Here is an 11536-nt window from a genome sequence, read left to right on the forward strand (position 1 = left end):
GAGCGCGACCCGGCCGACATGATGTACACCTCTAGCGCGGCTAATCGCGAAGTGGTTCACCGGTGCTGACGCGCGCGGGCGACAGCGTATTTAAAGACAGTGCCCGCACACTAGCCGTGTGCATCCGTCGAGACCAGTGAATGTGGTGGATGGCGTGGCCAGGATCCTTGCCAGGTTTTGGGTCGGCTGCTGTACGGCCCGGCACCGGCGGCTAACAGGTAGACCGATTTTGTGGCATTGACCTTGCTTTCATGCTGTGATAGTACAAACTCGGGCGATTTATTTTGCGTGGTAGGAAATCTTAAAAAAAATAGGGAGATAAGACAGTACTAATAGCCTTAGTCCTTGGATAAAAACCAGGGGAATGGAAATATAGATGTGTTGATATTTCGGCAACATTCCTTTATGGAAACAATAGCAGAGGTGAATTCAAAATTGCAAAATTGAGTTAATTTTGATCTCACCTCTGCTGTTGTTCCGATAACGGCGTGTTGCCGAAATATCAACCCATCTATATCTCCATTCCCCTGGTTTCTTTCCGAGGAATACTGAACAACTTACGTAAAAAAGGTTGGTTCAACTAGCACGTCATACTTAGCAATGCTTTAAGAATCGAAGGACAGACGAATATGTTGGTCTCCAATTCGTATGTTCACACAAAGCAGCTAAAGGGCGCTTAATTTGGAACTTTTCAAACTTCCGAACTTTTCGAACTTTCGAACTTCCGTGGGATGGATCTGGGCCCCAACGGCGAGTGCTGGTTCCCAGAGCTGCCGTTCTACTTTTAGGTGTAGTGGAACGTGTATCCCCATGTTCTTGAATGTCCTAAAACCAACTTAAATGGATCACAAGATCCCAGCAACGGCACCCGTTTTTTACGGACTTGCAAAATTTGAAGCTGTTGCAGGTCTTGACGGACAAAGCACGCGTAGGAATGTGCATTTTAGAGGGCTTTTTGTTTATTATGGTGCTCCCAGCTTGGTGAAACATTCCTATAATTATGCTTTAATTGAAGGGAGTCTTACACATTTACGTGGAGTTTTGGGCTGAAATAGCCATCTTGAAGACCTTTCGGTGCTGTCCTCAATCCTGCATTTCTGAAGACCTGAACTCCTCCAGTTTGAGCATCACGCCCGCGAAAAGGATGGAAGGAATGTCGGGAGAGCATTTCAGTCACATTAGGATTCATGACGTTATAGTGTCATTCAAGTCCTGTCATTCCACAAGCCATGCGGCGATCGACGCCAAGGAAAACATAATTGCCGAGGCGTTCATACCTGGCGTTGATGAGCGTAATTTCCAGATACAACGGCCGTCGATTGGCTCTCAATCAATTACGTGCAAGGTACAATGACGAAATTAAACCCTGACACATTGGGGAGCACATGTACTAAACAGAGAATTGTGCTGTCTAGGGCGGTCTTTTCCGCTTAAAAGGCATACAAATAGTTCTAAACGAGCGTGTTTCATCATATCTGATGCTTGCCTCAATATACTCAACTGTGAAACATTCAAATTAAGGGCGCGTTCGGCCGGCAGAAAATCTCTGAAAATTATCCGGAATGTTGGAAAATTTACCCGGAATGGCGTTCGGCACTGCCGGCATGGAAAATTATCCCAGAAAAATTTCCGTGGCGAGGGAGAGTCGCGGATAATTTTCAGGGCATGGACAAGACGGAGAATCTGTTTTCGCTATGCACAGCTATGGCCGTTGGCTGTGGATGGCGCATGGGAGGTTAATCTGGGGAATAATTTGCGGACCGGCCCAGTAAAAATGGAGAATCTCTGTGGATGATTATCGGGGAGATAATTATTCGTCTAATACTTCTCCCTTGGCCGAGCGCAATCTCAGATGGAGATCTTGAATGTACAATGAACGGATCGAATGGGTGCTGTGTAATATTGCTCGGCTGTTCAGTTCGGATAATGTATCTTGGAAAGCACGATAAAGCCAAATCACGAAATCCTCGCATGTTTTTTTAATGAAAGGTTACGGAATCAAGGCAGTGCATGTAGGAATATGTAATTATCGCCGCATGGTGAATGTCATCAAAGCACACAACTCAAATCCACTGTTTGGATCCTTGGACATTTATTTGTAACAGGCCCCTCCCCACGGCTGGCTAGTTGCCAGCGGATTGGTCGGCGGCGGGTCAGGGAGCCAAAGACCGGCCTTGGTGGCGGGATGTCCTGCGCGAGCGAGCGCGAAACGGCACGAAGGTTCGTCTCCAAATGCGAAATGTGGCCCGTCGCCAGGAGACGGAGGGCATAAACCTCTTTATTTAAAGGTGTTGGAAAATCTTTAACTCGGTGTTGATTGAAAACAGCTCTTAGGCATTTGTGGAATCCATGTAGATGACATGGGACCACTTTGTTTCACTGATATTTTCTTGAACTGCTTGGCAGGCAGACAATGCGATCTTTCGGCCTCCCTCGGCATACGGAGGAGGGGTGTTCGGTGACACGTAAAGACGGACTTGTTTTTAGATTACTCGATTAAGATTTTACCACGTTTTTTTGGATGCTCCCTGTTTCGTAAAAAAAATCCAGTGGCACGTGAGCGATCGCTGCGTATCATGGGCATAGATCATCTGACATCCCAGTCAGGAACACCCGCACACCTGACCCGAAACCAGCCCCGCACCAGTCACGAAACTGCATGCCGTGCTCACCGGCATGAAGATCCGCTGTACAACCTCGCTGTGGTGTGGTACGTTCCCACGTGCAGTGGGCCCCCTCTGACATGTAGCCTGCAGGCTGGGATTACCGACCCGCCATCCCAGTAGCTGCTCCGTTATGCTCTAGCTATGCGTGGCAGTCCAACGCATCCGGCGATGGAGCAGGGTGGCGGCAGGGAAGCAGCTCGGTTTCCCGACAGGTAGTCCCGAGTCCTGCAGCTGGCGCGCTGCCACCGCGGCTAAGAAGCACGCGCCACCCCAAAGAAGCTGATCAAATGAAATCAAAAGAGATGAGATGTGGCACGCTGAATCAAAGGAGGAGTTGGGTGTGAAGGTGTGTTTTTGTCTCAGTTCGATCGGCGTGGAGGCTTGAAGCCTCGCGTGCACACTGACCTGTCGCGTATTCGACTGCCGTGTTGCCAGCGGGAATTATCCAGAACTGTTCCCCGTTTGGTTTGAGATATACACAGGTATGTGGACATGCACCACGATGTAGGATACATAAGCCCAGAGGCTTTTCGGCCGTGTGCTGAATTGGAATATTGCTACTGAACTGAACTTAATAAAACAGCTCAACAAAAGAGCTTAACGACACCTAATAACTTCACAAAAGTGAACGTCAAGTACCAAGTCTTCAAGTAAAAGCTGGCAAGGTGGTATATCTTGCCGCCCATTCCGCACCCAGCAGTATATAAGTTATTATATATATATATATATATATATATATATATATATATATATATTACGTATATGCCGTATGCCGTTGTTCCTTAAGGTATACGGCTGTTGTAATACTGCTGTCACAATTTTCGAAGCTGTAAGTCATAACCATCCGTTGGGTATACCGATCAAGTTGTCTGGCTTCACCGGACTTCTGGCCGGCAGTTTCCAAGCGATGCTGTTACTGAATAAGCTAGCGAGTGCCACATCAGTTGACCTCCGATTTTTAAAATTTGACGAATGACAGTAAATAAACATAACAGAACGTGAATGGGTAATTTTTGTAATTGGTACAAAAGTTGGTAATTTTTGGATTGTTACGTTATTGGAAATTGTTGTATTTAGTTCATGAATGGATAAACGCATCATTGGTGTCAGTTGCCAAGGTGTCGGACTCCATCAGGCTTGTTATGTGCGACATCTGCACGATAGCAGGTGGCAACTTTCGGGCATGCTGTCCCCCCGCTTGTCACACGTCACACGAGGCGCCTCGCTGGCTCCTCACAAGGACGCGAAACAGAGCTCGATCCTGAGAACGATCGTGCGACCATTTCCCTGATATGCGATCGGTGTGCTGTCGCACTGGTGTCGTCGGAGGGGTCGGTGTTGTCGGTGTCACTGATGTCGGAGAGGCTGGTGTTTCGGTGTCATTGATGTTGTCGTAGTGGTTGATGCTATCGGTGTTCCCGCTGCCAAGTCGGATGTGTCGGTGCCAGCTTAGCCGCTGTCGTCACCAGAAACGCTGTTGACCGCTGAACGGGCGGCATTGTCGCAGGCTGACGCCGCCAGCCTGCACCGGTGGCCCGATGCCGACGCTGTCGTAGCTGGTGACGTGGCTGCGTCGCCGCTGTCGGAGCTGTCAGCACTGTTGCAATGTCTTGACATTACCGCTGTCACAGCCGGCGGTTTTACCACGCTGTCGCTATGGGGTGGAGTGTCGCCGAGTGTCGCCGTGGGCTGGAGTGTCGCCGAGTGTCGCAGAGTGTTGCTGTGGACCGGAGTGTTGCTGTGGACCGGAGTGTTACTGTGGGCTGAGGTATCGCTCTTGACTCTTTCAGGTGCGCCGGGCAGTGTGGACGCCTTCTTCATGAAGGTGAGTTGGAGAGACGCCAGTGGGACGTCGCTTGCGACAGAAGCCGTGATCACTTGTAGGCCCTGGAGTCTCTGACCCCCGGTCCCTTGTGTCCAGAGTCCCTGGAGTACTTTGAGTCTGGAGAGAGGGAGCGCCTAGGGAGTCAAAAACGCCGGGAGCTCGTGGGGTGCACGCGGGGCTTCCTTTGACTACCTAGACATTGTGTGCTTTGTCCCCTTGTGCCCCAGGTCCTTGCAGTATTGTCGGTGGTATGGTTTGCTTTGCTCTGCGCTGCGCTGCATAGCACGGCATTTTATCGTGCGGTGCATGTACAGCATTTCCAGATTTTTGTTTATAAGAACCACATATTGTCATCTCGAATATGCCGCTGTACGAAAACCATATCTTTGAACGCTGGCGCCACCCGCAGCTCGGTTTTCGAATCCAGTATGTGGGATGGGGTGGGGTATCACGCACTGTGGTGGCGCTGGCCCCGTCTGACAGCCGCGGGGTTATGTGTGTAGTTGGACGCAGAGGGAGGCCAAGGTGATTAGGACGTGGTGGGGAGAGACTTGACAGACTTTGAACACCAGGGTTTTGTTTCGGAAATAGTTGTAGGATTGCATAATTTGAATGTATGTGGTCAGTGTACGACAATAAAACACCTGTGTTTGGCGTAGCAAACACATCGTTCCCACAGTCATGACATGCGCTTGCTGTTCTCCCTGCTGACGTCCCGCTGGAGAGTTGACGTTTGGCGTCTACTCACGTCGTTATATTTCAGATAGAGGTGACGTTTGGATAGCTGACGTTTGGTGTCTAGTCACGTCGTTATATTTCAGATAGAGCTGACGTTTGGACAGCTGACGTTTGGTGTCTAGTCACGTCGTTATATTTCAGATAGAGCTGACGTTTGGACAGCTGACGTTTGGTGTCTAGTCACGTCGTTATATTTCAGATAGAGCTGACGTTTGGACAGCTGACGTTTGGTTTCTAGTCACGTCGTTATATTTCAGATAGAGCTGACGTTTGGACAGCTGGCGTTTGGTGTCTGCGTCACGTCGTCATATTTCAGATGGAGCTGACGTTTCGACAGCTGACGTTTGGATTCTAGTCACCTCGTTATATTTCAGATAGAGCTGACGTTTGGTGTCTAGTCACGTCGTTATATTTCAGATAGAGCTGACGTTTGGACAGCTGACGTTTGGTGTCTAGTCACGTCGTTATATTTCAGATAGAGGCAGACACGAACACGAGGATCCAGTGGCCAAGGGATTGTGGCACTTCGTCCAAGCGTGGTGAGTATCTGGGCCTGGAGGATTGCAGATATATCGCCATTCAGCAAATATTGCATCTGTGACAGGTTTAGGTGGGCAATGTCTGACGCCATTGAGCACACCGGAGACCACACTGTTGTGCTAAATATGGCCATTACCAACTGCAGATCATAGAGTGATAAGCTTTCGCGTGTTCCATCATACGGCCCGCGTATGGTGCTTGTCCTCCAAGCGTGCCAGCATGGCATGCGTTAGTCAAAGGAAGTGCTCCACATTTATATGGGGTGTTGAACAGATATGGTCATCTCGCAGACCATTTGGTGCATTTCACAGCCCGCCGTTTCCGAGACATACAGCCCTATAGTTTCTGAGCTACATGCCCGCGAAGATGTGTAGACTACTTCGTGCAGACTATTTCAAGGTCACTCTGGCATCCATGACGCCATTAAAATCCTGGCATTCCATTGCCCATGCGGCGCATTCATGAGCACGACCTCCAGATATGACGGTCGCCCATTGGCTCTCAATCAATGTTGCGCAGGGTTCGACAACGCAATCAAGCGCCTTGAATCATTGACGCCTTGAGCAGTACGTTTACTATTTACAATTTTTTTTACTATTTTACAATTTCTATTTTATGATATTGATTATATTGTCTTTAGCCGTCTTTTCCACTTAAAAGAATACCGATAGTTATAACCGATCTTATTTCATCATTTCTGATGCTTGCTTCCATATCCTCCAAATATGGAACACTCGCATCAATAGTTGGTCGCTCCTGTGCGCAGTTGCATGTTAAGGCATTCCTTCGGCGTCCCATGACGCTGAACATGTCCGTCTCCACTGCTACCAGTGTTTGGGTCCTGCTCATCCTTTTACCCCTTGCCCTTGTGATATCAGCAAGGGTGGTGGAAGCAGGAGGCAGCGGAGGCCTCCCTTTTATTTACAGACAGCTGTAGCATGCACTCCGTGGTGCCGCATTTTATAATCGCTCTTTTAAAAAATGGTTTGCTTCGCTCCTCTAACTGTACACAGGCTCAGCCGGCACCGGACGTGAGCCATAAGCCGATATTGCATGTGGTGTGCGACGATCCGTGACTGCGCTGTGACCTGCGACCTCACTTTGACACAAACTCCTCATCCCCCAACCTCCGGTGGGCCTCCCCACGTGCCACCGACCACCGACCGACCCTGCCCCCTCCGTATCCAGCTACTGAGATCTCGCGGCAGGTCACCTTGACGGAGGGGGTGACCGTTGGTGACCTTTGATGACCTCTGGTGCCCGCTGGTGACCGGGGTCACGTGTCAGACCCTCAGGTGCGCGTGGTCGGCCTGGCGGGGGACGTGGACGCCGCGAGATCCATCATCAACAGAGAACTGGGTGTCCGGGTGAGTTTGGCGGACCGGCACGGGGGGGGGGGGGGAGGGGAAGGGGGTAGAAAGGACGCTGGCTGACGCCACGGGTGTTCGTAGCCGCGTACCGTGTCGCATTGTGACGTCGCATCGCATTGTAACGGCTGCATGTAACAGCTGACACTTGGTTCAGGTGAGAGGAGCAGTGACTACCTTATCAGCCTTATGGATAAGCTCTTCCTGAAGCCGACTGCGTCACCGGCTCGCCCGCTATGGGCGAGCCTATGGACTTCGGGTGGACTCCCGGTTCTGCGCCCCGATCCGCTCCGCCCACACATACTCATTTTGATCATTTTGCTTGCTGTTGTGATCCCTTTGCTTGTTTTTTTTTTACTTTTCATCGTTGTGGGCTGAGTGGCGCAGGTGGTCGGTTTGGCTCCGGCCGCACGGGCAAGGTTGAGTTTTGGGCTTGTCAGTGCGAGGGTAGAGCACGCCATGATGCGCTGTGACGTCACTGGGGGTCGCGGTTCCATTCCAGAACATGAACCGAGCGTCTCTGAAGGTGGACGTCAGTTACACGGACCACAGCCACATGATCGGAGTCGGAGGGAAGTGCAGCAAGGATCTCTCCAACAGAACCAGTACGTACCAGTAGGTACCGGTAGGTACCAGTAGGAGCCAGTAAACGTCAGTAATACGGACCATAGCCACATAGTCGGAGTAGAAGGAAAGTGCAGCAGAGATCTCTCCAACAGAACCAGTACGTACCAGTGGGTACCAGCAGAAATCTTGCGGGGCACGTGCATTATGTGCGAAGCATGCCATGTGGGGTAAATGTGCCGCAGGCCAGGCTGCTCTGAACCAATCCGCTGCCAGCAAACATAAACATCACAAGTCGCGCAGAGATTGTGTCTGCACGTCAGGACTTAAGAGCGACGAACGTCGGCAGGCTCCAGGATCTGCCTACTTTCATGAAAGTAGGCAGATCGTGGGGGGGGGGGGGCCCGGGGCCATGGCCCCCCGAAAAGACCTCTGAGAGTACGTTTTGGCCCCCTCCCAAAACATTCCCAGAACTTCATGAAAGTTTCGTCTACTTACTGTCTGTTTTAACTTTAACTGTTTTAACTGTTTTAACTTCTGTTTAAGATTCAAAAGCATTTCGGTGCTTTTTTCGGTTTTGAATGATGTCCCTACTAGGTACTCGCGAGAGGCACCACGCACTGGACCTCGGATCCCACACCAGCCAGCTGGCGACGAACGGTCCCCCCCCCCCCCCCCAACTCCAGGCTAGATCCGTCGCTGCACCCTGCAGGCAGCAGTTCTACGGAGAAGTTTGGACGAACAGAGCTTCCACTCAACAACAAACGCAAAGAGTAAATATACATGTGGCACCTGACTGCTACCAAAGCTGGATATTTTCTCACGGACGAGATCAGAGGGGCGTCGAAAGATATCACCAATGGGTCCCCAAACACACCCAAACAGTCCAAAACCACGTTTTTGAACACGGTGCATACGACGACGAACACGCTTGTCATGCTAACATGTGGCGTAGTAGAGTCCCTGCCATCTCCGTCACCCTTCCGCAGTCATCGAGTGCTCTGGTGGAGACGGGTCAGTTTGACCTCTCCAAGATATGCCCGGAATAACTTCTGGGTGGTGGGGCGTGGCGACGCCAAACGAGGCATAGCCTGGTCAATGGAATAGCTTGCCTCGTGACGTAAAATCATGCGCTGCGTCCCTGAAGGTCGCTAACGGGTAGCGGCTCGCATTCAGGCCATGGCTGGCACCAAAGACAATTGTGACTTTTTCTTTCAAGGAACATTTCAAGCTGATACGACAACAGTGTGTCTGGTCAAGTCGTATGAATTTGCGATGGTTTCGATAATTAAATTAAGATGACAGCTCATCTAATTATCCTTGGATCAGGTATGAATGTCGGGTCGAAGTCAAAGCGGCATAGTTTTTCGTAAGAAAACTTGTTTTATCTGACAGCTCTCGGCGCGTGTTTGAAATTGCTCGATCGTAATGCTGTCAACATATTTCTTGTTCGACTTCATGAATGGCGTGGATGGTGACGAACACGCCACACACGGGCAAAAAACAACGATATCACTGACCTTGGATCAGGTATGAAGGTTGGGTCGAGGTCAAAGCAACAGAGCTTTTCCTGAAAAAACTGATTTGTGGGGCAGCCTTTGACACTTGTTTAAATTGTTTGATCGCAATGCTGTCAACAGATTTCTTGTGGTGACGAACGCTCCACACGGGGACAAAAGAGACTATAATCGATACGCTGTCGCTCTCGCCCACAAGTTGAAACTGATATCCAAACACAAACTTTCTTTAATCAGATTTTGTAAAACTGGAGAACCCCACCATCACACGTGCAGCCCATCCACCCGCTCCACTCCTCGCGCCGTGCGCTGTGGACGTTATGGAAGCCGCCCGCTGTGGACGTTTCAGAAGCCGTGCGTTATGGCGGATGGCGAAACCGGTGTATTTGGTGATGCCCACCCAGGTTTAGGCTGTGGTTTTCAGAAACGAAGGGACGGTATACAGAAACTAGACTTCGACCGGTAGCACCTGACAAACATGCGGATTACATGAAGTATTCCGCATGGTCTCTTCAAAGCACCAGCTGGCCGATGGGTTAAACTCAGTGTGAGCGTTGTTCTCGCAAGGAAGCACCGCGACCCGGCGCGTATGTTGATGGGAGGTAGCGATGTACTGCACTTCGGCGGGATCTCCTGGTCTCCTGGTCATATATGGGAGAACGTTTGCGGTGTTGGGCAAACTGTCACCTTGGCTTTCTATGCAAACTGTCACAGTAGCTTTCCAATATTTGGCAGACACATTCGCCTTTCGATGTCTAGCAGACTGTCACCGACCTTCCGATGTTTGACAGACTGTCACACCCGCCTTCCGATGTTTGACAGACTGTCACATCCACCTTCCGATGTTTGACAGACTGTCACACCTACCTTCCGATGTTTGACAGGCTGTCACCCACCTTCCGATGTTTGGCAGACTGTCACCCACCTTCCGATGTTTGACGGATTGTCACCCACCTTCCGATGTTTGACAGATTGTCACACCCACCTTCCGATGTTTGACAGACTGTCACACCCACCTTCCGATGTTTGACAGACTGTCACCCACCTTCCGATGTTTGACAGACTGTCACATCCACTTCCGATGTTTGACAGACTGTCACACCCACCTTCCGATGTTTGACAGACTGTCACATCCACTTCCGATGTTTGACAGACTGTCACATCCACCTTCCGATGTTTGACAGACTGTCACACCCACCTTCCGATGTTTGACAGACTGTCACATCCACTTCCCGGACTGCAACAAGCAGTCAGAGTGTGACAAGTCCAACTGCGTCTCCCTCTCCGGGGAGATACCGAACATCGAGTACGCCCGCATCGGAATACGGGTGAGTGCTCGATCTGTCGCCGATCCGGATGCGGGTGAGTGTCCGGTCTGTCACAGATTCGGATACGGGTGAGTGCCCGATCTGTCACGGATCCGGATACGGGCGAGTGCCCGATCTGTCACGGATACGGATGGGTGCCCGCTCCGTCACGGATCCGGACACGGATGAGTGCTCGATCTGTCACGCATCCGGACATGGGTGAGTGCCCGATATGTCACGGATCCGGATCCTGGCGAGTGCCATATCCGTCATCGATCCGGATGCGGATGAGTGTTTGATATGTTGCGGATCTGGTTGTATATGTCGATCATCGATTGGCTACCCTCGCCATGGCTCGACCAGTATGGACACGGGATCTGTGGACGCTGTGGACACCGGATCGACTTGGTGAGGGCGGGTGTCTTGTTCGTGCGGTGCCGCGCGAGCCAGCAGGGCCAGATCCCGCCGGAAGCTAAACCCACGCTAGCGTGTACCCTTTTTTTGCTGTTTTGTTGTTTTTTTTTTTGCACGACGCTGAGTGGGCTGAACATTCAGAGGCGGTGAAGGAACTAAAGAGAGAAAGGTCTCTTCATCCACAATTCTTTTACGAAACTGCGCCCCTGTTTGTGAAAGGTCTGTTTGTGCTTGACTCGGGTCGCGTTTGTTTTGATTAGTAACCCTGACTGACTCGAATGTGAGTTGGACGTTGGTTTGACGCTGACGCTGCAGCTGGCTCAGGCTATGAGTCATACATAATAAGATATGAGTCATAGTCACATATATATGAGTATATATCAAGACTCGTCAGCCCTGACTCAGATTTTGTTCACCTTCATGATGGCTGCCTCGGTGACACCGATCCTGCCTTAGATCTTGATTGACCCTGCTGGCGACCCCGGTGACCCCGAATCTGTCTCGGGTCCTGTTTGGCTCTGCCCGTGACCCAGGTCCTAATGGCGCACTTGCTGCTGGAAGCGCGACCCCCAGCCCACCTTCCTGTGTGCCCTAACGC

At 50.8% G+C, this 11536-nt stretch overlaps 1 protein-coding gene across 1 annotated transcript in view; it reads left to right on the forward strand.

Annotated features, from left to right (window-relative positions):
• The window catches only part of LOC119092242 (protein bicaudal C), a 47676-nt gene that overhangs the window by 21454 nt on the left and 14686 nt on the right, over positions 1-11536 (forward strand). The window contains exons 3-7 of the mRNA XM_037215216.1: positions 4457-4491; positions 5705-5768; positions 7057-7136; positions 7639-7741; positions 10433-10545. Coding sequence (XP_037071111.1) covers positions 4457-4491; positions 5705-5768; positions 7057-7136; positions 7639-7741; positions 10433-10545 — 395 coding nt within the window. The remainder of the gene's footprint in view (positions 1-4456; positions 4492-5704; positions 5769-7056; positions 7137-7638; positions 7742-10432; positions 10546-11536) is intronic.

The sequence above is a fragment of the Pollicipes pollicipes genome, unplaced genomic scaffold (genome assembly GCF_011947565.3).
Source record: "Pollicipes pollicipes isolate AB1234 unplaced genomic scaffold, Ppol_2.1 Scaffold_1600;HRSCAF=1878_pilon_pilon_pilon, whole genome shotgun sequence".
Classification (NCBI taxonomy): Eukaryota; Metazoa; Arthropoda; class Thecostraca; order Pollicipedomorpha; family Pollicipedidae; genus Pollicipes; species Pollicipes pollicipes.